This window comes from Nasonia vitripennis, chromosome 5 (genome assembly GCF_009193385.2).
Source record: "Nasonia vitripennis strain AsymCx chromosome 5, Nvit_psr_1.1, whole genome shotgun sequence".
In the NCBI taxonomy this organism is placed as follows: Eukaryota; Metazoa; Arthropoda; class Insecta; order Hymenoptera; family Pteromalidae; genus Nasonia; species Nasonia vitripennis.
The window spans coordinates 69,363-94,479 of NC_045761.1; the positions used below are offsets into that span (position 1 = coordinate 69,363).

General features: G+C 41.7%; 8 protein-coding genes across 14 annotated transcripts; 7 read left to right on the top strand and 1 right to left on the bottom strand.

The window, feature by feature from the left end:
* Window positions 1-170: 170 nt before the first annotated feature.
* LOC100679559 lies at window positions 171-9,105 on the top strand. 3 transcript variants are annotated; one of them, XM_008219856.4, is made up of 5 exons: window positions 171-597; window positions 3,355-4,667; window positions 5,858-6,021; window positions 6,198-6,382; window positions 6,474-9,105. In XM_008219856.4, the coding sequence occupies exons 2-5, from the start codon at window positions 4,000-4,002 to the stop codon at window positions 6,912-6,914; spliced, it is 1,458 nt and encodes a 485-aa protein (XP_008218078.1). In that variant the 5' UTR covers window positions 171-597; window positions 3,355-3,999; the 3' UTR covers window positions 6,915-9,105. The 3 variants fall into 3 exon arrangements, with proteins under 3 accessions (XP_008218078.1, XP_016842364.1, XP_003425266.2); XM_016986875.3 differs by lacking the exon at window positions 171-597 and adding an exon at window positions 972-1,121; XM_003425218.5 differs by lacking the exon at window positions 171-597 and adding an exon at window positions 2,792-3,263.
* Window positions 9,106-9,226: 121 nt separating this feature from the next.
* Window positions 9,227-13,475, top strand: LOC100120626 (asparagine synthetase domain-containing protein 1). Of its 3 annotated transcripts, none has more exons than XR_004344967.1 (6): window positions 9,227-9,435; window positions 9,561-9,761; window positions 9,866-10,747; window positions 10,814-11,226; window positions 11,351-11,973; window positions 12,072-13,475. XR_004344967.1 is itself a non-coding variant. In XM_001604197.6 (5 exons), the coding sequence occupies exons 1-5, from the start codon at window positions 9,358-9,360 to the stop codon at window positions 11,523-11,525; spliced, it is 1,749 nt and encodes a 582-aa protein (XP_001604247.1). In that variant the 5' UTR covers window positions 9,227-9,357; the 3' UTR covers window positions 11,526-13,475. The 3 variants fall into 3 exon arrangements, 1 of the variants encoding a protein (XP_001604247.1); XR_004344968.1 differs by having other exon boundaries at window positions 9,561-9,753; XM_001604197.6 differs by having other exon boundaries at window positions 11,351-13,475.
* On the top strand, window positions 11,721-13,441 carry LOC103318194 (malate synthase-like). The gene is made up of 2 exons (XM_008219860.3): window positions 11,721-11,973; window positions 12,072-13,441. The coding sequence occupies exons 1-2, from the start codon at window positions 11,721-11,723 to the stop codon at window positions 13,439-13,441; spliced, it is 1,623 nt and encodes a 540-aa protein (XP_008218082.1).
* A 177-nt stretch (window positions 13,476-13,652) lies between the features above and the next one.
* Window positions 13,653-16,207, top strand: LOC100120671 (WASH complex subunit 1). The gene is made up of 4 exons (XM_016986879.3): window positions 13,653-13,903; window positions 13,986-14,115; window positions 14,192-14,750; window positions 14,854-16,207. Exons 1-4 carry the CDS (start codon window positions 13,882-13,884, stop codon window positions 15,616-15,618), a joined length of 1,476 nt encoding a protein of 491 aa, XP_016842368.1. The 5' UTR covers window positions 13,653-13,881; the 3' UTR covers window positions 15,619-16,207.
* LOC100120698 (congested-like trachea protein) lies at window positions 15,635-20,900 on the bottom strand. Its single transcript, XM_008219867.4, has 6 exons — window positions 20,625-20,900; window positions 20,412-20,528; window positions 20,080-20,194; window positions 19,666-19,980; window positions 16,908-17,081; window positions 15,635-16,774 (listed from the first exon to the last, which is right to left on the bottom strand). The coding sequence occupies exons 2-6, from the start codon at window positions 20,505-20,507 to the stop codon at window positions 16,587-16,589; spliced, it is 888 nt and encodes a 295-aa protein (XP_008218089.1). The 5' UTR covers window positions 20,508-20,528; window positions 20,625-20,900; the 3' UTR covers window positions 15,635-16,586.
* Window positions 17,133-19,672, top strand: LOC103318195 (leucine-rich repeat-containing protein 15). 2 transcript variants are annotated; one of them, XM_016986878.3, is made up of 6 exons: window positions 17,133-17,355; window positions 17,431-17,571; window positions 17,664-17,783; window positions 17,850-18,655; window positions 18,751-19,300; window positions 19,374-19,672. In XM_016986878.3, the coding sequence occupies exons 1-6, from the start codon at window positions 17,311-17,313 to the stop codon at window positions 19,554-19,556; spliced, it is 1,845 nt and encodes a 614-aa protein (XP_016842367.1). In that variant the 5' UTR covers window positions 17,133-17,310; the 3' UTR covers window positions 19,557-19,672. The 2 variants fall into 2 exon arrangements, with proteins under 2 accessions (XP_016842367.1, XP_008218088.1); XM_008219866.3 differs by having other exon boundaries at window positions 17,230-17,355; window positions 17,431-17,565.
* Window positions 20,178-24,689, top strand: LOC100120729 (apyrase). Of its 2 annotated transcripts, XM_016986880.3 has the most exons (6): window positions 20,178-20,861; window positions 21,337-21,961; window positions 22,585-23,294; window positions 23,382-23,585; window positions 23,660-23,817; window positions 23,899-24,689. In XM_016986880.3, the coding sequence occupies exons 3-6, from the start codon at window positions 22,655-22,657 to the stop codon at window positions 24,109-24,111; spliced, it is 1,215 nt and encodes a 404-aa protein (XP_016842369.1). In that variant the 5' UTR covers window positions 20,178-20,861; window positions 21,337-21,961; window positions 22,585-22,654; the 3' UTR covers window positions 24,112-24,689. The 2 variants fall into 2 exon arrangements, with proteins under 2 accessions (XP_016842369.1, XP_001604339.2); XM_001604289.5 differs by lacking the exons at window positions 20,178-20,861; window positions 21,337-21,961 and adding an exon at window positions 22,081-22,395.
* LOC103315338 (histone H1.1, embryonic-like) lies at window positions 21,461-21,970 on the top strand. Its single transcript, XM_031931866.1, is given in 2 exon segments — window positions 21,461-21,594; window positions 21,596-21,970. Coding segments are annotated over 2 exon segments (477 nt in total). The 5' UTR covers window positions 21,461-21,492.
* Window positions 24,690-25,117: the final 428 nt, after the last annotated feature.

Here is a 25,117-nt window from a genome sequence, read left to right on the forward strand (position 1 = left end):
CTCTGCGATGTCGGGCTCGGGTTATTACGGCTACTCGGCTGCAGAGTGCAGACTCGAGGCTCGAGCTCGCCGAGCGTGCGCGCGCGGTGTGCATGCGCGCGCCGCCGCTCTCTTATATATTGCCTCCTTCGCCGTATTCGCGCGGCTCGCGCTCCCTCTGCCTCTCTCTTTGTACGCGAGTTATTGTACGGACTACGGGCGGGAGCAGCTCGCTCGGTTCGGTGACTGCAGGCTCGGCAGTGTCGGCCCGCCGTCTGTCGAGCGCGCTCCGGGCCGCGCGTGCCTTTCTCTTCCCTCTCGACCTTATGTCTGCGCGTATATTCCTACTCGCTGACGACTGACGAGCTGCACACACGCACACACCCCGTCATTTTGTGCATGGCCTTTGCGCGCTGGCCCGAGTTCCAAGAGGCCCGCGCGCGTGATGTAGGTGTGCAACAGTGTCCGCGAGTATTGTGTAATAGTTGGAGGTGTTGGAGGTGTTGGAGGTGTTGGTGGTGGGAGGAAGAGGAATAAGATTCACGCCAGAAGCTGGGGCCCCTCGGTGCGTCCTGCAGGAGTCGCGGGCGAGTCCACGCGCAGGAGCTTTTACGCACGGTACGTACAGGTGCCCAAGTATACGGTATACTTACCTACTCAATATCCTGCCCGATGCAGCGATGCGCCGCGCGGTCCGCTTTCCGTCGAGCGACGTGACACTTTCTTTCTGCGTTGAAGAGCATTTCTCGCGCTCCCTGCGGCTTCTATGTGATGCCTACAGAGCGTACGCACAGGTATCTTGTACGTGGGCCCCGGTGCAGTCGCGTCGTGTGCTACTCAGCCACTTACTCTCCCGTCGCCCGTCGTCGCATTTTACCCAGCACAGTCGCGAGAAAAGGGGAGAGAGAGAGAGAGAGAGAGCGTCTGCTGCTGCTGCTGCTGCGCTGCACTCGTAGCTCGGTGCAACTCGCTGGCCGCCGCAGTCTCGGTTCTCTGCTGCTCGTATACGCGGGCTATACCTTAGTTTTTCGTGCTCTTTGTGTGTGACCGAACTCACTGCCATACTGCTTGCATTCTTTGCGTTCAAGTTGGAGCCGTAGACGGTAAAGCGTAACAACAGCCTGCGTTGTACGGATATACGTGTAGGTAGAGGCAGACAATCGTTTTTGTCACTCGCTAAAAATTCTCTTTGCTGCGGCAAACGATCGAGCAAAGTCGGAGTGAAAGTCGGCTCTTTTCGCTTGTGCAGCAGCCGATCGAACGCTTCCGATCGAGGCTAAGTAGTAAGTGTGTGTAGAGGGGTACTTCTATACACAGTACGGAGCCTTTGCGCTGCAGCGCTCGTGAGAGCAAAATCTGCAGGTGATTCGGTACATTTGCCGTCTATTACTAAGAGGCTAGCTCTCAATTCAATCTATTTGCAGTTGCCACTACTTGCAAAAATCACACAAAGGTCGCGTAAGCGCGCAGAACTTTGTTAGCTCGCAGTTCGCTATACTTATATATTACATACAGATAAAGACGCACGTGTGCGAATCAAGCGGCAGGAGTAACTTTCTCGCGCTCATTCTATTCGGCGGGCTTGTTATTGCACGTATGCTCGCGCACACATGTATGCGTACACACTTGGTTCGTCTCCGCTCGCGACCTACTTTCCCGTTTCATAGTCATTTTTTTCCTTTTTTCCATCCTGCTTTGTATGCAAGGAGGAAAACGCACGCGATTACACATTACAAGCGCGCGCTTCACACGTCCGTATGCTGGAATGCATATTACTTATGATCTCTCTGCGCCATAGAGCTATGGGTAATCTCGCAGCGAACAAGAGAAGGTAGGAAGTTGAAGGATGAATGACTGGGCATGGATATTAGTGAATTTCATCGATCGATACCACGGGAGCCATACGTTCGGAATAATCGCATTCGAGAACGTTGATGTGTGAAAAGCGAGGAGGCCCAAAAACGCTCTTGTCCGGCAAGCTGGTTTTTGTGATTTATCACCACAGAGTTAGGGATCTCGCAAGAAAGCGTGACGTTCATACGGCTTAAAATATAACAACAGCCTCTCCAGAAGTTGCAGCGACAGAATAAATAAAATGCGGTGATAGGCGCAGGGGTGGAAAGACGCCGCGTGTGCGCGGTGTGCACGTGAGATGAGAGAGAGAGAGTCGCGCGCGAAAGAACGAAACTCGAGGCTTATCGGCTTTTGCAGCGGTGAAGGCGAAATTGACTTTCAGGGACCGCGATCTTGCACTTAACTCTCGAGAAAAATGTTCATCCTTCTTTATTCCTTGAGACAGTTGGGTTTGTCGCGTTTACTGACCTGGATAGCAAATAATACACGCGCAGGGCTGTATAAATGACTATCTGTAGAAACAAGATCGCAAGAGTGCTCACTGCAGTGTTTGCAGCCACCGCCGAGAGCACCTTTTTGACAGAGAATTAATCAGAAAAAAAGTTGAACAGTCAAATTAACGGTGAATTGAAGTTTTAAAAAGCTGCCAAAGTAGCGCCGTTTACTTGCGGGGAGAGAGTGCGCTATCGTATGGCGCGTGAGCAGACAATCCCAGAGAGAGAGAGAGAGAAAGAGCAAGTACCGTTTGTCAAAATGATCGCGAACGCGACGGTAATTTACGACGTAAACGAACGTCGTACAGTTACACGTACATACACGCAGCGAGTGCAGAGCAAGCAGTGCACTTCAGCTGAGACTTTGGGTTCGCTTTGTTTTTTAGCCTTGTGAAGTTAATGCCGAGTTAATGCACTTATAGGTTTAATAAATGTATAATAAAAGCGCTGTCGGAAAGTAGTTTCGATTGCTCAAAGAATTACGCGACATTCCAGTTTCTAAAAGTAGTCTGCGTAATATGCCCTAGTTATGCAATGTTGGTTACAAAATAGAAATTAACAACCGAAATTTAAATTAAAGTTATAAATCCTAGTGAAAGTGCGAGAAAAGGGTTCACGCGACTCTGCGAGTCTTAATGACACCTCAAACGAAATCAGAAAGAATAACATCTTTTTGCACCGTCGATTTGAAAAGACGGGATCCGTTTGAGTCGCCGCAGGTTCCTCTCCTTAGCTGCCGCGCATCGGATGGAAAAATAAAGGCGCGGCATTACCGAGCAATACACCTCGCGCGCAATATACCCAAGAATAATAATAACCGGTCTCGCTCGACAAAAGAAAACAGTCCGCGCGCTTCAGCGCGGCTGCGCGAGAAAAACGGTCTCACAGCTCGCGCTCTTTCCCTCGACATGACGTTAGCACGCATGCAGCTACAAAGTCATTCTCGTTCCACGCGCGGTCTAGCCAATTCTACATTTGCACCTTGAGTAACAAGCGATCGTTTTGATTTATTGATTTTTTTTTGCAGAAACAGCCGAGAGACTAGTTCCGAGGGAAGCAGCGGGATCTGTTCAGCATGAGTCTCATGGCTTTGGCTACATCGCGCACTGGAGAACAGCCATTGCAGCAGCGCGAGCAACCGAGCGCGCGTTCGCGACGACGATGATCCTCGCTCGTATATCCCGCAAACGTTGGCGGGAAATTTAAAACCTGCACGCGCGCACGCGCCCTCTCTCTCCCTCCCGCGAGTGTAAATAAATACTCCAGCTCCCAGGGGAGAGGGAAGCAATAAGAAGAAGGAGAAGAGCAAGAGAGCAGTATTATCATTGAAAAAGCCGCCGCCGCCGCCGAGTCGCTGCTGCACCTAGCGCAAAACACGAGGACTTGCAGAGGAGAGCGGCGAAACAGGGTGGAAAGAGAGAAAGAGAGAGAGAGAGAGAGAGAGAGAGAGAGAAGGCTCGCATAGCTTCATCCTCGAGAACGCGAGGCGCGCAGCTCTCGGGAGCCACTCTGCTAAGTGTATGCGAGAGAGGGTCCTGGGTCAGGTCGCGCACAAGCCTCGAGTCTCGTTTAAGAGCCTTTAAAGAGCTCCCAGCTCCCGAACAAAGGACCTCGCGAGCAGGCAGCGGAGAGAGGGCGCGTTGCCGTGGAGACCCATGTCCAGGGCCGTGCCATGGCCGGGGCGCTGTCCGAGAGTGCCCCCAGGCCTGTGAGCGTCGTCCGGGTCGAGGCAGAACCGGCTGCAGCGGCCGTCGAGAACGACCTGCCAGTCCAGCTAGAGACGGAGCCAGGGCCCGTCAGCCCGGAGGGCAGCAATTCCAGCGATGCAGTCGGCAATGTCCAGCAGCAGCCGGTCAGGTCGTACGCCTCGACGGAGGCTCAGACCGAGCAGCTCTCGCCGAGCCTCCTCGGCTGTTCCGGGGCCCAGCACCAGCCGAGTCACGCGGAGCTGCTCTCGGAGGAGCTGCGTGACGCGAGGAGACGCGAACGCAGGATGCGCCGCCAGCACCGACGAGCCATACAGCGAGCGAACGGAGCTGCCGCGGCTGCGGCCGCCGCCGCCGCGGTGAACGGCGCGTGCGCGGCAGGCTTGCCCCCCACCTACCCGGGCCTCATGGGCCCGGCCGCTGGAGCGCTCTCGACCTGCGCTGGAGCCGCGACTACGCTCCAGCCATCGAGCGCCCTTGTCAACGCTGCTGCCAACGCTGCGGGGGTGCCCCTCGTGGGGCCCGGCCCGACCGTCGGCGGCTTCCTCCACCCGCCGCCGCCGCACCTGGGCCTCAGGGGCCTCAGCCTCGGACTACCTTTCCCCGTGCCCGCCAGCGTCTCCGCCTTTGGCAGGTTAGTTCACATTGACTTTCGCCTTTACGGCTACTCTAGCTGCGCATCTATTTCTTCTACCAACTCTTGTGTATATAATTAGAGTATAAGAAAAGACCACGATCATCGCTGCAATGGATCAATATCTAATATAAAGACTTCTGTCATCAAAAATATATTTGACACACAATCGTACTTATATGCAACGAAAGTTGGCCGGAGTGCTTTGAGAGAGAGAGAGAGAGAGAAGGGAGGGAGGGGGGCAGAGCTAAGAGTTTGATCTGAGCGGGAGGGGGTCGGCATATCGCCGCCCGATAATTGCTGTAATCTCGCGGAGATGAGAAAATTGTCTTTTAATATTTGTCGTGCGCAATCTCTGCTGATGATCGTGGCGCTATAGGTGCGTTATAGTGTAGAAAGTCACGTCTGCGGCGTCTGCGCACGACAAGAGACCGAAGTTATTCCCGCGAGAGCCGGGCGGATTGTCCTTCTCCTCGCGAAATGTTTATAGCAGCGCGTAAGTAAATTCGTCGCGAAGAGTGGAGCGCGCGCGAGCCCTCTACAAACAACGAAATTTGCCCATACCGTGGAGAAATCGAGAGAAAAAAGTCCGCGGGCATATGGATATAGTTGAACGATCACAGACGAGCCGTTTCAGTTTCGAGCTCGCGCCGAGGCGACGGACATACAATGCTTACACGACACACGTATACCGTTACACATAGCTCGACCAGACTCGGTCGTCGGACTCTTCAGTGGATGATATACCCATACAGGACGCGCGAGCTCGATTTGCCTGTTAAAACACCTGAGCGGATGACTGCGTGGACCAACTTTTTTGCAGGATATGCAGAGCCTACACAATCGCTCGTGGGAATCAAGCGCGCGATTGTAGTGATGTGCCGAAACTCTTCGAAAGAGAAACGCGGACGCATAAAGCCGGGCTTGGAAGTAAAGGCCGTGTGGTCGAGCTCGAGCTGCGCCGCGAGGAGTGAGGAATGAATGGACGCGAAGGCCGAAATCGACGTAAAACAATGGGACTTTCGTTGAGCCAGTTCGCCGCGCTTGGGTTTGCGGAGTTGCGGTGTGCTTTGGTTTTCCTACAATACTGCTTTCCTTACTTTTCATGCTTCCTATTATGAAAAACGTAAAACCTCCGCTCGGCACATATTGTCCAACGTATACTTATCATGTTATCGTGAGCGTTGCAGGGACGCGGTGCCGAAGCAGTGCTGCGGCCTGGGCTCGCCGCCCGTGCGCTGGTCCATCCTCGGGGTCGGCGTCGTGGGGCTCGTCTGCGCGGGAGCCGGGGCTCTGCTCGGCGCCCTTCGGGCAACCGGCCGAGACCACATCGCCGTCGCTCTCCTCATGATCGGTGAGTACCCGCAGCAATGTCCCTCCGAAAAGATAATGTGAGTCTAGATAAGCGCAGCTTGGTTGGTCGAGATATCTTTGGTCGACCTTACCGGCTGAAAAAGCGTGACATACATTGTCGTTCGCCGCATCTGTCGACGGCGAGGCTACGATAATAGCTCGCATCGAATGTTTCAGGAATCGGCGTGGTGCTGGTGACGGTGAGCGCGGTGGCCTGGCGGGTGACCAGCCGCGAGAACTGCGCCGGTTTCTTCGGCCTGGCCAGCATCTCGGGCAGGATTCCGCCCGCCCGACCGATGCATCCTTACGCTGCCATGATCTATCCCGAGTTCCAGTTCAGGACTCCTCCGCCGAGCTATCAGGTCATTATGCGCTCATGCCTCCAACTGCCTGCCGGCATTACCAGCCGTTTGCTCGAGTTCAAAGTCGACGAATTTTCCGGCAACTTTTCAGGCGAGCATGCAGGAGTACCGGCTGCGTCTGCTGCTGCTGGACCGGCTGCAGCCCACGTCCTCGCCGCCGCCGACGTACCGTTCGAACGCCGGCAGCTGTGTAGCCGGTGCCCCCTCGGCTCTTCATCATCAGCCGCTGAACGGCAGCCTCGCCGCCGCCGCTGCCGCGGTTGCTGCGGTGCATCACCACCAGTCGGCCAACGCGGTGACGACGAGCCGCGAGAGCCGACCTCCCAGCTACTGCGGACACCGCGCTGCCGTCGCGGCCGGCGCCGGCCCTCTGGGCAACGCCGGCCAGACCCAGCAGAGCTGCTCGCTTCTCGTGCCCTCCAAGAAGGATGCGAACCTCGTCAGGATCGTCCAGACCGAGAGCGAGCCCGTCATACTCAGCGGCGACCAGACGCCGCCTGTTGCCGCCGTCGAGGTTCTCGCTCACCTTTAGTCATTCTCTGTACTCACCATGTGCTGCTGCTGCTATAGTTTTTCCTTTCTCCGGTGATACCTTCATTCAAATCAAGCAAACCTGTCAATAAAGTCTATGTCGATATGTTATAGGTATTCCAAGGATTCCTTTTGACTTCGTCACTGTAAATATCTAGAGGACATCATTTTATATATTTTTCTATAAATTTATCAAAGTATCTAGATACTCCCAATACTTTTTTAAAAACCGTGATGCATTTCCTTCTATTTTGTGGGACTACAAGAGAGAAAAATGAAGAACGCATTGAGTTGACACTTCGACTGCGTTCGTCTCTATTAGCGCATTTCTTATTCATTATTATTATTTTTATTATTATTACTATGATTATTATTATTATTATTATTATTATTACTAGTACTACTACCACTACTATTATCATTATTATTATTCTTTGCACGCATAAGATTTTTGTCTTTCTGCTCATCTTGAAATTTCTTTTACTTTCGCTCCTTTGACGGCATTTTCAATAGTTCTCTAACGAATCGTGCCATACCGCAGATAGCTTGATACGCACATATTTTCAGTCAAGTACCCATACGTTTCTCTTAAACTATCTCCTTAGGAAAATTATGTTTAGAGAGACAAAAATTATCTTAGCAAGCTCGTGCAAGACCAAGTTTATAACGTATAAATTATATATGCGGATGCGCAACGCAGCAAATAAATTTAAAAGAAAGCATCACCTTGGTAGGACCTTCCATAAGTGCAATGTATTTCCCTCTACTTATTTATGCCCCAACTAATTTCGCCTCCTTATTTGATTTACAAGTAATTGTTTGGCGCTACAAGAGTCGGCTCTTGCCAAGAAGAATTCATATGAGTCCAGTTTGTAATACTACTGCTATACCGAAGAAGCTGTCGAAGGTAAATTCAACGTCGTCTTATAGTGTCATCGTTGATTTGACTTCAAACTTTGTATTATGGCATAAAGTTTTTGCTAGTGCAGAATTTAAAAAAACTGCTCTCTACGCTTATTGTAAACGTATGTGAATTTTAATTGGGAACCGAATATTCTTTTCTTTATATTCACTGTTCAACAACAAATTGTGAGATGAAAATTTTAGACGCTTACAAAATTATACAGATATGAGTACACGCACTTACATTATTCTTGAATACCTAAGTAGACTGATAAATTTAGTATTGTTTTTCATGCATCAGTTACGAAGTCTTGAATAATTCAATACATAGAGTAGGAAAAAAATGAAACACTATATTCTATTCAGAGTTGACTATTTTTCTCGTAGCCGTGTGTACATGAATTCGCAATACTCCGTAGGAGTCGGTTGCGTATGGATAAAAAAAGAGCAGATAATGGTAGTTTCAATAGATAGAAAAAAAAGGGTGAAATTTTTCATTTCAAGTGTGAATACAAATGATAATGGAATGGGATAATGTAAAAGTCAAAATCTTTTAAGCTATGCCGAATTTGTCTAACTGTTTTAGAGGAGCTACAGTAATTCGCTCCAAAGACGCTTGCAGACCTGCAATCTTGCTTGTTTGGACTGCTTCGTCCTCGACATATAATAAAACTGTATATATTTTGTTATTGTATAAAAACTAAATTATTTACCCGCGTGTTGTAAAAAACTTTTCGGTCTTATAATAGGCATGTATTTTATAGTAAGTTGATATTTTATGCGGAAACGAGGTTCAAGTCAAGTGAAAAATCGGTTCTTCACGAAAAAAAGTGAAATCTCATCCAGACGAATCTTGTAAAACTTGTGTATGCTTAAGAATTATATGTATATTGTAAAAGATCATCACGAGATAAATGTAAGAATGACGAAAAAAAAATAAGCTCACAGGTGTTGTGCGATTCAATATAATGCATTCGCGATATTTTTTTATGCATATAATGACGGTCGGGAGGGAAAAAGTTGGTATTTTCATGCGAGATGTGAAAGATAATTAAAGAACAAACGCTCGGGCAAATCTGCTCGGTGGCGAAATGCATGAAAAAAATTGAGATACAAAAGAAGGATCGCAGATAAAGTGCTTAGTAACGCGCTCGAAACCAAACTCGCAATGATTCGTGATATGTGTAAGAGTGGTGAGACGATTAAGTTGTCGGTTGAATTAGTAGTTCCTTAATATATTGTAGGCAAATTTGTATATTGAGAATGAATAAAATATATATTTATCTGAATATCATTGTTGTTTTGCACGATATCCCACCACCGAATTTGAATAGTATATAGGTAATAAACAACTGATATTTTAAAATTGGCGCGCGTACAATCACGGCCATTATATATATATACACACACACACACACACATTATAACCTCAACTGCAATTACACGCGGTGCATATGTTGCTGTCGTTGTTTATGTTTATTACTTGTCTCACATTTTTACGAAATATAACAGTCATATATTACTAATTCTCTTTGAAAAATATGTGCGGAATATTCTGCATGATAAACAGTAGTGCAAATGCCAGGCGAGAATCTTCAAATCCAAAGGAACCATTTGAGGTAACCTGTGTTTAGCAATATTGTATATGATAATATTTATTTGAAAATGCACGTAAAAAAACGTAAATAGGTACATAAGTTTATCCATGAGTGAATTCTAAAAGATTTAACGCTTTCATCGGTAGTGGACATTATGCAAAGACATGATAGCAGCTCGAGGACCAGACTGTTTGAACAGCTTGGAAGAAGGTCTGACAGAACTATGGCATGGTCACTTCCATGCAAGTGTATTATGGATGCAAGGTGCAGAGCCAGTTTCACAACCACTTGTTGACACTGACTGCAACATACTTCTTTGGAATGGAGACGTATTGGCTGGTAACATGGTATACTAATTAAAAGCTTAATCCAATAAGCCTTGAACATATTTCTTAGGATTATCCTTTATGCATTTTGTTAACAATATTAAGAAATGATGTATATTTTCTAGCACAAGAGAGGCATTTGTGACAGTACAGTTGTTTTATCAGCTTTGAAAAATTCTAACGATATTGCAGCCACAGTAAGGGAGATTAAAGGGCCATTTAGCTTTTGCTATTACCAAAAATCTTCAAACATGTTATACTTTGCTAGGGACAAATTTGGAAGGCATAGCTTACTGTTTAAAATAAACGAGAGACATGACTCATTAGTAATAACATCTGTTGCTGTTAAAAGTATGCCAAATATTGAAGAATTGCCAGCAATTGGAATATTTATAGCAGACTTAAACTATGAAAAAGTGCAGTTAAAATGCATTCCATGGGTGGAACCAAATGAGCGAGTTATCAAAATATTGAATGATTTGGAAAATAGGCTTAATATTGTTGTAAATATTCTTAGATCCGAAAATTTTCCAGAAATAGAAAACTTGTCTTTAGGCCTAATACCTGATTCTGAAATGGGATTTTTAAAATATTTCAAATATACCAATGTGTGCTCAACTTATGATGAGATTATGGACTATTTACTGAGACAAGAAAGCATTAACGAAACAGTGGATCGTTTGTTGATATTTTTAGAAGAATCAGTCAGAAGAAGAGTTCAATTAATTCCTGAATTTTGTAGAAACTGTACCGGAGTAGCTCTCATGTCTGTTGAACCTTGCAAACATGCAAAAGTTGGCCTCCTGTTTTCAGGAGGATTAGACTCAGCCATCCTAGCTGTGATGGCTCACAGAAATATTAATCCAAACGAAACAATTGATCTGATTAATGTTGCATTTGAAAAGAAAAATAATTCAAATTATGAGGTGCCAGACAGAATCACAGGCAGAAAAACTTTCAATGAATTATTAAAAATCTGCCCTAACAGGAATTTCAATTTTATCGAGGTAAACATTTAAAAGTCACTTGACAAAGTCACTTGTATTTAATAAATAATTAGAAATCTTTTTTAGGTGAATGTTTCAGAACAGGAATTAAAAATTTATAGGTCAACACAAATTGCAAATTTAGTTTATCCGCGCGCAACTGTCCTTGATGACAGTTTAGCTTGTGCTGTTTGGTTTGCTAGTAGAGGTAGAGGTACAGTTTACCCCAAAAAGGAATTCTACACATCAAGTTGCAGAGTACTCCTACTTGGAATGGGAGCTGATGAACAGTTTGGTGGATACATGAGACACAGAACGATTTTAAAACATAAAGGATGGGCTATTCTTACAGAAGAACTACAACTTGAATTTGATAGGATTTCAGAAAGAAATTTAGGAAGAGATGATAGAATGGTTGCTGACCATGGGAGACAGTCAAGATTACCCTATTTAGATGAGGATCTCGTTCAGTTTGTGCAACAGCTTGCACCTTGGGAAAGGTTATATTTTTATGGTTATTTGACTAAATATTTTCAATCGATTGATATCTTAAATCATTCTATAAAGTCTGCAATGAAAAGAAAAAAATCTTCACCCACCTATAACGGATTATCATTTTTTCAGGTGCTGTCCAGTCGAAAAATTTCCACCGGGACTAGGTGATAAGCTGCTATTACGTCTTTTGGCAAGAAAAATAAAATTACACGAAGCCGCCAAATTTCCAAAACGAGCTTTTCAATTTGGATCGCGTATAGCCGATGGAAAAGAAAACGCAAAAGATGTATCAAAGCGTTTATAATTGACGTCTTTTTGTTTATGCTAAACGACTACTGCAGTTATTGTGCTGCTTGCTTATCAGTTTCACAAACATTCGTTCTCAACAAGGCCAACTCTTATCTGTCTATCAGCAGTATAGAGCACCACATTGAGAGTAAATGCAGGAGGGTTCACTGAAACGGAAAATATTATTACTAATATAAGAAAATTGCAAAAAATGACAAAACAGGCAGGACAATTTAATGTTTATCTAAGTGCTGCTCCAGCAGATCTTGAACAAGAATTTAAAACTTTGTTAACACCAGAGGCCATAGAGTTTTTAGTTAAACTTAACCTTCATTTCCAAGATAAAGTAGATGATTTATATACTGCTAGGGTTGAGAGAAAGTTTGTGCAGAGAAAGACTGGAAAAATACCAAAGTTTGTAGAAACTAATTTCGCTAATGAGAATTGGAAGGTGTCTCCAGTCAGTAAGTTATAGAATCATCAAATTTATACGCCAAGTAATTTAAAAAACTAAGGAAGCGGCGAAAATTTAGTACAAATTACTACTGCATTAATGTTTTAGATCACAGACTTCAAAATCGACATCTGGATCTTGGAGACGTCAGTCCAAGTGACTATCTTCACTTCACCTCCTGCCTTAAAGCAAATGTTCAAGGAGTGCAAGTCGATTTTGACGACGGGCACTGTCCAACGTGGAAGAATCAAATAATGGGCTTGTACAACGTTTATCGCGCTGTTCACAATGATATTCCAAACGTTCCGCAAATAGCAAATGCTCCGATTCTTATGCTTCGTCCAAGAGCTTGGAATATGATAGAGCACAACATGAGCATCAATGGCAGAGAAGTTCCGGGACCATTGTTTGATTTTGGTTTACTGATATTTCACAATGGCTTGATTCTGTCAGAATGCAATTCTGGGCCATTTTTTTATCTCTCTAAACTAGAAGGCGCGTGTGAGGCTAAACTCTGGAACGAAATTTTCACTTGGAGCCAATTGAAATTACGGATTCCATACGGAACGATCAAAGCTAGCGTTCTTATCGAAAATATATTATCCTCGTTTGAGATGGATCAGATTTTGTACGAACTGAGAGATCACTCTCTAGGTTTGAACTGCGGAATTTGGGATTACGCAGCCTCGATAATTTCCAAGTTCGGCGACGATTCAACTTTCTTGCTTCCAGATAGAAATAAATATGTCAATATGGGTAGACCGTTTTTGAAGAAATATATGGACTTGGTCGTTCGAACTTGTCACAAAAGAAACGCGTATGCGACTGGAGGAATGACTGCCAAACTTTTACCAGACAAACAATCCAAAAATTATTATGAAACAGTAAAAATTGTATTGGGAGATAAATTAACGGAAATACAGGCAGGAGTTGATGGCTTTATGATCTATGATTTAGGACTGATAGAATTTATTAACGATCTCTGGAAAAAATATGGAGGCCCTTATTCAAATCAGCTGCAATATAAAGGAAATACCGAGGAAAAGATAACAGAAAAGGATTTGTTAACACTGCCTAAGGGAGGAGTCACAGAAGAAGGATTGAAGCATAATATTACTGTAGCCATATTATTCATATACAACTGGTTATGTGGTCGGGGAGTTTTTGAATTTGAAGGAGCTGTTGAGGATTCTGCTACTGCTGAAATTTCCAGAGCTCAAATTTGGCAATGGATTAAGCACGGTGCTTTGATGGAAAATAAAAATCAATCTGTAACAAGGAGTCTTGTGTTTTCTGAGGCTTCAAACATTTATGAACATTTGATAAATGATTATGGATCTGATAACTCGACAAAAACAAAACTTGCTATTGCATTTAACATATTTTTGGATATTGTAAATCACAGAGACTTTCCAGAATTTATTACAACCTATCTGAATGATGCCTATATTTTTAGGGCATCGCAAGCTCATCTGTAATTTCTTGTAAATATAATTGCATCTATGAATATAATTACACGTATATAAATAAAAATTGTTATACTGCCTTACTGCTGAATGATAAAGTATGTATAGGTACATACCTATCATAGGAGCTTATTATTGGTACACAAACGCGCACGCACACACACACACACACATTAGATATATAGATATACGCATATATGTACATCTGTATATCTGTATATATAACAGATCACTGATCATGCACACAGCACACAGGTAATACACTGCACATACGTGTGTGTGTGTGTGTGTGCACTCTATGCAGCACGGTGAACATAACCTTCAGTCTTCTAAAATGTGTTATTATTATTTTTAATAGTTGAATTTCGTATATTGAAAATGTGCTGTACATTATTGTCTGAAAAGAAAAATAAATAAAATCAAGTCTAACACAGTATTTTTACCACCACAAAATGCCGGAACGAATTGAAATATGTAAGTAAAAAAAGAGCTCTATAATTGCACCCAAACAATAAGTTTAGCTTTTATTCAATTACATATTCATTCGGAATTGCAGCTGTGATTCCTCAAGACTTGAGGCATGAAGAAACAATTGTACAAATTGCTGAGGCATTGGACAATTTAAATTTTGCCGTTGACCACATTTTTGATTCCATAAATGAAAGGATTTCTGAAAACAACAAAAGGCATCCAAGTTCCTTTTTTACTCAATTTTCCCACTTAACCATTATGTACTTGCAAACTTATACATTATTTTTATAGACTTGGAGTAATACACACCAGGGCTACAAAACTGCAGGGTCGACTAGACTATCTTCAAACTAATTTAAAGTTAAAAGCTGTGAAGATGTATTCTGCAGCAAAATATCCAGCAAATCATACTTATAAGGAATACAAATTAGCTGTGCAACCAAAATCAAGGAAAGAAATTCTGAATAATTGTATTTATAAAAGTCCTGTTTCAATATCAGATAAATTCGATACGCCATTAACCAGCAACAGTAAAGTGGAAAATGGCCAATATGCAAGTAATTTAAACATGCAAGAAAAGTTACAGTTTTATTACGTGAAATCAAAACCAAGTAAAAAAACCAAGGACTATGAAGTTGATGTAGATCAAGCAAGGCATAATAATGTCTCCTCTGTTGATGCTCTCCTACCGTTCAACAATAATGCATCCCAAAATATTGTTAATATACAATCAGTGCAATGCGAAGATAAAAGTCAAATTGAAGATGCACCCGACTCTATATTGCAACCTTGGCATACTGCCGATATGGAGTCTCCATCAACCTATTTATATGCACCAGCTTTAGGAGAGGTACAATACAACGTGTACATTTAAATTATTAAAGTCAAATTTTGCTTGTTTCTATTTTACAATCATTAAAATAGTGCACTATAACACAATTAATCGCTTTCAGGTGCCGCAAATGAATGTACCACTTACATTGCCTGATTTACCAGGCATAGTTGACGATGAACGCTTTACACTTGACTTAACTTTTCAGAATCCTATTGCACCCTCGTCTGCAATAGCCACCCCAATTAGTCGTAAAGATCCTCCGACCCTGCCGATTACAGAGCAAAACTTAGAAAAACGCCAATCCAGCGAAAAACCCATTCCCAAAGACCAAAGTTCATCTTTACCAAGTTCATCCACTTTACATTCCGTTCAATCTAAAGCTGAACTTCCAATAGATTCTAGTCCTATTACTCCAACAACTTTCAACACATTTAGTCCACCACCGCCTCCGCCGCCACCACCACCACCACCACCTCCTCCTCCAGTGTCACCCCCAGAAGAGGAGGAAAAAAAAGCAGCGGAAAAGAAACCAACAAAAAAAACGATATCAATAAAACCATCTGCAGGCGATGATAGAAGCAACCTCATGGCTGCCATTCGCGATGCCGGTGGTCTTGGTAGGGCTAAACTACGACATACCGTAGCCGCTGACAAGGCCAAGGACCGATGGTCATCAGCTTCGGTCGGTGGTGACCTCATGGCCGACCTGCACGCGACTCTATCCCTAAGACGAAGGGGTATTGCAGGTTCGGCCACCAACGCTCTTGTCAGAATGTCTAGCATGATTCCTCCACCTCCCAAGCCCAATGAGTCCTCGGCCTCGGACCGGAACTCCGCGACAAGCGAGTGCGAGTCCCAGGATGACGACGGCTGGGAAGAGTAATGTAGACAAATGCGCGTTTGATAAAATAAATATATCTGTTATTGTTATCATTTTGTTTAACATCTTTCGTAGGTCGCTTACGAGAAATTCTTTGTACAACGTGTATTGTGCGGCATTACGTATTTTACAAAAAGATCGCATTTAGTGGATCTCTATATGCTTAACTATTTGATGCGCAAATTAAATTGCGTAGAATAAATACCGAGTATAAAACTCACATTTATACAGAGTCAAAAATATATACGATAATATTCAGAAGTATAAAAAATAAACCAATCCAAATTAACATGGTCAATAAATTATTCATATCATCCAATTACAGAGAGTAATCAAGGACCTTGCATAAAAATATAATATACAATAACCACCATGCCCTTTTTTGATATGTTTGTTCATATTCAAGCTATATTTTACTAGTATGCCATGGATGATAGAGATATAAGGTTTTATATGTTTAAGTGAAGAAACATAAGAAACTGTATTAATTATATGACACTAGCACTACAATATATGAATAACTCGTCTGTCACAATGTATATAATTGCACATAAATATTTATACCTATATAAAAATTGTATTTACTTTCAAATACTTTCATTTTGTTTCCTCGTATTGCCTCGGTCAAGAGAACTGTAAAGTTACTACTGGAAGGATCTTTTTAAAAAATAACGACATTATACCTACTTATTGAACAGGAAACACGATGCGTCGATTCTTTCCATTATAAAATTCACAATTCTTTTGTACAAATACTAGCGTAGTTACTAGCATTCATCATACTGGCAAATTATACAAAGTATATTACTAAGAATGAATTGCATTGACATTCTCCAAACTCTAATAGTATATTAGGCAATTGCAAATGTACGTTTTTCTTTGATCACTAGCTCCAAACTTAATAGGTATTGTCAAAATAAGAATAAACCTGTAAGGAGCACTTATCGTTGTTAAAATTAGAGATTATAACATTATAAGTTTGGTGCGGCCCAATCCAAAAAGTTTTTGGCTACTTCAAATCCTAGGAAACAAGCCGCGTTTGCCGGAAAAGCTCTGAGCATCACAGGAATGACACCTTTGTAAAGTGCTGCTGGTCCTTCCGTTTTTATAAGACGCACGAAAACTTCTCTTACGCCTCTTTTGTACGTTCCTTCAGGAGCTTAAGGATCAAACAAGAATATTTATTATTTATTAAAAAGAATTGTAACGATGAGCTTTTTTAAAATCAACACAAGTTTTAATACAATTCAAAATAAATTGTCGCATGAATTATAATCTGAATTTATACAAACCTGTTTGTAATCTTGATTTAAGAACATCAGGTGGCATTCCTACAATCCAATTAGCGATTCCTGCACAACCTCCAGCAGTTATAGTTGATAAAAGCCCTAGACTTCCATCTTCAGATTTCATTGCCCTTTGTAAAACTTCATATGTGGTAAAATAAACTCCACTAGCAGGTACATCTAAAAGAGAAAATAGTTTAATTGATGAAAAATCTCAAGCAAACGTAAATTACTAATAAAGAGGATAATGTGCGTGGGTTGAGTAGATAGTACACATCCTGTATGTGATAGGAACCGTAGCAAGCAAACAGATAAGAAGAATGAAGCTCAGTTCCTCTTGGTCCAACTTGATGGGTCGAGACTTATTATATTGTTCAAATCATTTGGTCTAAAATTTCTTGGATAAACTATGAATTTTATATTGTTATTATTATTTTACTTCATATTTCTCTTGGTAAAGATATTCTTTGTAAATTTTAATTTCTAAGTATGATTAATACAGAAATCTAATTGAAAAAAAAAATTATAGCATTACAGCAAAGCATATGTGGTAGACATTGGCAATATTTGGGAAGTGAAATGTCCACGTGAATGTTCTTGTGCATTACTTCGCTATGCTGATTTACCATTGCACCAGTGGATCAACTCTACTAATGATTTTGAGGCAAAGGAAAATTTCTATTCAAATTTTTCACTTCTGAAAGAGTTTGATATTTGATTGCACATCACATAAATAAACAGTTGAAAATTTATTTATTACAGGATAGTTCTAATCATGTTCATGGTGATCACCCTCTAGCCAATGAACTTCTAAAAGTGGCAACATGCGTTATTTTTGAAAATCCATCAAAGTTGTTATCAAAAATGCCTGAAGATGTACAAGTAAGTTTATTTCATTTACTTTTGTATTCAACAAGGTGCAGTTTATTAACTTCATGCTCTGCTTAGATCTTTACAATTCTAGAATCAGGATCTGGTGATACTGAAATGATTTTACAAGCATCTGACATGCAACGATTCGCAGATTTACTTTCTTTGGATATTCAAGGAATGGAATCTAGAGATCCTCTAAGAATTACTAGTATTGAAGAAAGTAAAAGTGGAATTATTTTATCAGCCGACACACTTCTTCCATTGGGAACAACGTTACTCTATTTGAATTTAGAACGTGTAACGCTAACAAGATTGAGCATAACAGATAAAAGCAAAGCAAATCTTGTCATTAAACCTAGAAATCTTCCAGAAGATAATGAAGCTAATATATATAATGAAAATCAGAGCGGTCATAGATTGATTTTTTTGAGTCAACAATCAGGCAATAATAATGATGACAAAGAAATTTTGCCGTATGATATTTATAAACAAGAAATGGAGGGATATAGAGAATCTGCTGGAGTTTTCGCTGGTCTGAGCGCATTATCACATCTGAGAGTTTATGATTGTGCTCTAAAGGATGTCTCTTGGCATATGTTTGATGGTCTTGAAAACTTGCAGTACTTGTCTTTGCAAAGAAATGACTTAAAATTTATTCCCGAGTTCTGTTTTTATGGAACACCAAATTTAAAGCAATTATCACTTGCTAACAATGAATTACTTACACTAAAAAGTGTGGATTTAGCTGGGCTGTTGATGCTTGAAAAGCTGGATCTCAGTGGTAATAACTTAACTTTTTTATCAGAGTTGTCATTTCCTCCATTTCCAGCACTAACATCAGCAGATTTTCGTGAAAACCCTTTTGAGTCAATATTTCCAAGGTAAAAATGAATAATGCTAATTAGATAGGAGAACTTTGGTGAAATCTCCTGAAATTTTTCATTACGATAATTTTTTCGTTTTTTCGTTTTTTCAGCACTTTTGAAATAATGAATCGAACAACTCATTTGAAATTAGGTGGCAATGGAGCCAAACTGAAATTAGAAAAGAATGCTTTTCTTGGATTGAAAAATTTGGAAGTTTTGCACATTTATAATATTGAAATTCCAGTACTGGAGAGATACATATTTCAAGGAATGCCATCTTTGATGGAATTGAAGTTGAGAGGAAATATTTCTACTATTGAATTTGATGCGTTTATTGATCTTAAGAGTATTGTCACCCTAGATTTGAGTCACTGTCTTATTTCAAAGATATCAATGGATGCTTTTTATGGATTAGAGAATGTAAAACGAATTGATCTTTCCTACAACAATTTAGACTACATTCCACCAGGATTGTTTTCAATGCAGCAACAAAAGCAATTGAGAGAAATAATTCTCACAAAAAATAATCTCTTGAAATTGCCTCCTGACTTTTTTAAAAGTCTACGTCTATCTAATAAGCAGTTTATGGTAGAAAACATAAGATTGGATGGAAATCCTTGGGATTGCAACTGTGACATGACAAAATGGAACCCTCATTTGGTATGAATATTGTAACTATTATTTGTCATTAATGTAGATGACAAAATGCACTTAAAATTTTTATTCTTGACAGATTAACAGGACAAGAGAAACTGCCCCTCGTTGTTTCACTCCAAAATCTTTAAGGAACTATGGCATTTTTTATGCACTTCGTAAAGGAGGATTAGATTGCAAATGGAGAAAACGCAGACTCAGGAGAAAGCAAGCAAAACTGGATAAGACAGAGAACAATGAAATTGACAATGAAATCAGTTAGATATTTGTCTTATTTCTTGATATATATATATATAATTTAAAAGCAAAATGGTTTAATTTAGCTTCTAGTATGTGTGGCATTTAATTAAAAATTAAAAAAAGGTATTTACCTCTTAATAGTGTTGCACACGAGCCTTTAAATATACTCCTCAGTCCACCCTCTGCATACAATTTTTTGATACAGTCAATTGGGCCTTTGTACTTTGGTTTAGCATCCCCGTGCTGTATTTGTAGAAGACATTTGATTCGCTCCCCAGGAGCCATAATGGCAGTTGTGAATATTCCGCTAAAAGCTCCAGCATAGAACAGCTGCAGCTCGGTCAATTTTTCATTAGGATCTTTCTGTTGCAACTTCTTTCCTAATCCAAATCCCAAGAAGCTCATCGCAAATATTGGGGCAACACCAACCAGCGGTGCGCCCATACCTATGTGGAAATAAATAAATTTAATAGTATGTACGCTTACAATTGTAGTGATAAGGCCAATCAATGAATTAGTAGACTAAAGAAGAATTTTACACTCACCTTTGTAAAGGCCTCGAAAGCCCTCTTTTGACACAGTCTTTTTGGCACAGTCCCAAGTTCCAGCATAAAGTGGCCTTTCGTTGGGCCCAGGTATGGGCATAGTTTGAAGGCGAACCTGGAAAAGGTCCATTGTGTTGACAGGTCCATCGTGGAATAAAAATAAAAATAACAAGGCGCGTCTTTCGAAATTACATAAGGACGCTCGTCCATGCTCGGCTTATTAACAAGCGCAAACAAAACACGCGCTTTGGTAGCTACTTATAAGTATACTTATAAGTAGGATGAAAAAGACGACAAGGCGATGGAATAAAAATGACGTGTCATAACCTTACTTTTATCGTATCCAGGGGATGCCCAGCTAGGATTGTGCAGACTCCTCCGAAACCTCCGCTCAGGAAGTACTTGATCGGACTCACGTTTTCCGACATAGTTGCTAATTGATTTGCTAACTACTTGTATAAACAAAAAATGGATAATTTAACGTGGAGAGGATGCAACTGCAGATGAGAGGAACGGACGAAAGGAGCGGGCCCCGAAAAATATACCTGTACAAAAACGACCACTACGAGCACGAGGAGTACGAGGAGTAACAGGCACTGTGAAATCGCTGCAGCTGCTCTCTGATGCCCCTTTCATCAGCGAGAGAATCGTGTCCCGACTCTCTGCGACCATCAGGGGTCAAACTAATGAAGAATGCAGATTGCTTTCTATTAAGCTTAATCATCGACGTGCTTGCCTGGCAAGTATCGCAGCATATTCAAAACGGAATGTTATTTGATTAGGTATTGTCATGTGCAACTTTACATTATATATATATATATATATATAACCTAGATATATATTATATAATGTAAAGATATACGTAAATACATGCCATAATGTGCGCGTGTGCGCGTGAGCATGCACATTGCACACGCACGCATGATTCATGGTCATGATCATGAATGTGATTTTGCTGATAGCTATAAATATACACGGATCGGCTGTTGCTCGACGCGCGATCGGAACAATTGTTCTGTGATTTTTTACACATTGTTCTTAGACTTTTTTTATTTAGCGCGTAGAAGGGTATTTAAGAGTGTGTGCGTGTATATGCATGCTTACGCCTTATTATACGGTTACGAATGCTAGTCATAGCCTTATATAGGTACCGAGTACGAACTCTTTTTAACACGAAAAAGAACGCATACTTATTATATGCTTTCGAAAAAAAGGTAAAGGACTCTCTCTCTGACGTACGCGCTTGCTCTATAATAGGGAGGAGAATATTCTGGCAGAGATTATTCCGGATAGTATCGTCATCGAAGCAAGATCCAAGTGCATTGATATGGGTAAATCGGCGAAAGCTTCATCTCGAAAGAAGGCCCCGAAGACACGTCGGTGAGCAGACCAAGTCATCCTCCGATAGCCGAGATGGTCAATGAGGCCATATCAACTTTGGATGAGAGAAAGGGATCATCGCTCAAAGCTATTAAGAAGTACATCGCCAGTGTCTTCGTGGCCGATCACGTCAAGGAGATAGCCGTCTACTGCCGTCTACATCAAGAAGTATCTGAAGACTGCCGTCAATAACAATGTCATTGTGCAGACTAAGGGAACCGGTGCTTCCGGCAGTTTTAAGCTAGCCAAAGTTCAGGCCGAGAAGCAGCAGCAACGGAAGGCTTCAACTCTAGACCGCGTGAAGCAAGGGACAAAAGCTGGCGCAGAAAGGAGGGAAAAATCAGCTAATAGAAAAAAGGCCGTCTCGCAAAAATCAGAAGAGCCAAAAAATGCCAAGATTTCTAAATCTCCATTGAAAGCTAAGAAAGCTGCAAACAGTGCAAAATCCAAGATGCCCAAGCAGAAGGTCACGTGTACAACTACTGACAAAGCGGCAAAGAAGGTTACATAAATTTATTAACTCCGCCGTTGAGCACAATCGGCCCTTTTCAGGGCCACTAATTTACTATTTCAACGTGTCTAAGAACATTTGTATGTTTAAGTCTTGCCGTTCGTCCAACGCGCGCGACAAGCGACAACTTTTAACGAGAGATAAGATCTGCTTTACCGACGAAAAGGATACCGAGAATTCAATGTGCGAGATCGATTTCCCGCGCGCACACGAACGTTACTTATGAGCACCTTATAATTTAGTACAAGTATCTGTTCGTCTTTGCTTTTATCTGTTTACTAATCCCGATTACTCATACCAGTTCGCACTTACCCATAAGTAGTCAGTCGCCGATCGTCAGTGTGTATAAAGAGAGATGAAAATAAGTATACTCGAGATAGGAGCTCCAACGCGCGAAGCTGATGAGGAAGAGTCATGAAAGTGAGGTTAGGTCGATAGATTTTAGAATAGGGAAAGTATACACGTCTACAGCTTTTGTCACTCGTTAATTTTTCAATGGCAATGAGCTAGTGTGTGAAGCCGCTCGTTGAGCCGGAACCTCGAATGAGAACGCGCCGCTGATGACACAAGTCGAGACAGAAGACGAGGGTGCACTCTTTATACTCTGATTGCAGGCATCGGCGAGCACATCCCGGCCGAAAACAGCTGGAACCAAGTAGCCTACTGAGAATTACGGAAGATGAGATGACAACGCACTCGCACTTCGACAGCAGCAAAGCGCGTAACTCGGCGACCGAGAAAATGCTTTCTCGAGACTGGAGGCAAGCACTGCGCACCCCGCACATTTACAGGGTCGGCAACAGTACCCTGAGGGTTCAGAGTCACTTTGTCGTTTTTCTGCTGTTTCTCTTCCTCGTCGTTTTTCTGTACTATGGGTATCCTCTGGTCAGTAGCATGGTCTGCACACAGCCCATACAGAATTCACTGCCACCGTGCCAGTACTACTTCTACAACAAGACTTATCCTCTGACTGCGCCAGTTAAGCAGTTTACGGGTATGTCCTATGCCATAGCCATTGTCACTGATCTGGATACTGGATCTAAAAGTGCAGATCATCAGAATACATGGCAGAGTTTTCTGAAGAAAGGTCATCTTACTTGGATGCCATCTAGAAATTTAATATCGGTCAAGTGGGAAGACGGAGTGACCACGTTGTCTTCTTCGCTGGGACTTAAAGGACGAGGGATGGAACTGTCAGAACTTGTTACCTTTGATGGTAGGTTACTCACCTTTGATGACAGAACTGGCATGGTTTATTTCTTTGACGGAGACAAAGTTTACCCTTGGCTTGTACTCATGGATGGAAATGGAAAAAGTTCAAAAGGTTTTGAAATTTGTTAAATCCCATATTTTTTACTAAGAAGCTAAGAGAGCAGAGAGTAGTGTGAAGTAATTTATGCTTGTCTCTTAGGTTTTAAATCAGAATGGGCAGCAGTAAAAGATGAGCAATTGTACGTTGGAAGTATGGGCAAAGAGTGGACTACCGCTAGCGGAGAGTTTGTAAATAATAATCCGCAATGGATCAAAGTTATTTCTCCTCATGGGGAAGTACACTCTAAAAATTGGATGTTAAACTACAAACGATTGAGAGAAGCAATCAACATTGAATTTCCTGGTCTGTACAAATTTGAGAAAGAATTCTTTGGAGAGAAAAATAGAATGTTAACCATAATGTTTATCATTCTGCAGGTTATATGATTCATGAGTCTGGTGCATGGAGTAATATCCATCGCAAATGGTTTTTTCTTCCTCGTAGGTGTTCAAAGGAGCAGTATAATGAAACCAAAGATGAGACGATGAGTTGTAATGTACTGTTAACTGCCGATGAGACATTTGTAAATATCGAGGTTGGTAACACTGTAATGCATTGTTTTTTTGCTGATCAGTGTGGTGATTAAGCAAAAAAAGTGATAAACTTTATTCAACAGGTTACACATATTGGTACTCTTGTGCCTGTCAGAGGCTATTCAAGTTTTAAGTTCCTACCGGGCTCAAAGGATTCTATCATTGTTGCCTTGAAGACTGAAGAATACCAAGGCGAAACTGCTACCTACATTACAGCGTTTAACATCGATGGACGAATCATTATGCCTGACATCAAAGTATCGGATAAGAAATTTGAAGGCCTGGAATTTGTATGACATTCCTTATCACTTTTCATCTAGTGCTATTCGATACTGTCTACAAAGTGTAAATAATTGTACAAAGACGTGGTATAGTTTGAGATACTTGTTTCACTAACTCATTGCAAATGAGAAATTACAGGGAGTTTGATATTATTCTAGTGCAAATGTTGGATAGAAACTTATAATAGACCGGAGGTTACAAAGTAGGTAGCCAATTTTGAGATTTGTTGAACGGAAATCGTTGCTCTTTCATTATTCAATTAAAGTAGCTTACAAAGAATTTCGATATTTCGTTTTGGAGATGCAAAATTTTTCATGCACTTGAGAATTTTAATTTTGCTAGAATGTTTTATAGAACGATGAAAATGCATAAACGATTGCAATTTCTAGTGATAAATTTACATCGTGTATGAATAATGATTAGTGTGTCTATGCACACAGCTGTATGATAATGAATTGTCAATGATGGGTCGATTTTGTACTATTTTTGTTGTGTACAATTTCTAAAGTCAGTACGATGTGACTACCATTGTGTTGGAATGTTGATTGAAAACATTTTACTTTGAATATAACAATTTATTTTAGTTAAAAAATACGTTTTCGTTATTTCTACATCTAATTAATCTAATTTTATCTCAACGAAAAACGATAAAACGAACGAAGAAACAAACAGTAAATAAAATAATCAATGAACGGTGCATCTTCTTCCCCGAGGAGCGCGCGTTTTCGCCCCACCCCCGTTACAAGATTACATTGCATATCATTGCATATAGATACGAGAGAGAGAGAGAGAGAGAGAGAGAGAGAAAAATAGAGCGAGTGTGCATCGGATGTGTCCGAGTCTTTCGTTTCGATGCGCGCGCGGCGCGTGCTCAGGGTCATGCTGGCATTTCCAGGCAAATCAATAAAATAAGATTCGAGAAGCACAACACGCACGGAGCAGCAGTAGCAGTGCGGTATAACCAGTTGACGGCTGCGATGCGTTCTACATACGTACATACGCACGTCAGCGAGCCCTATA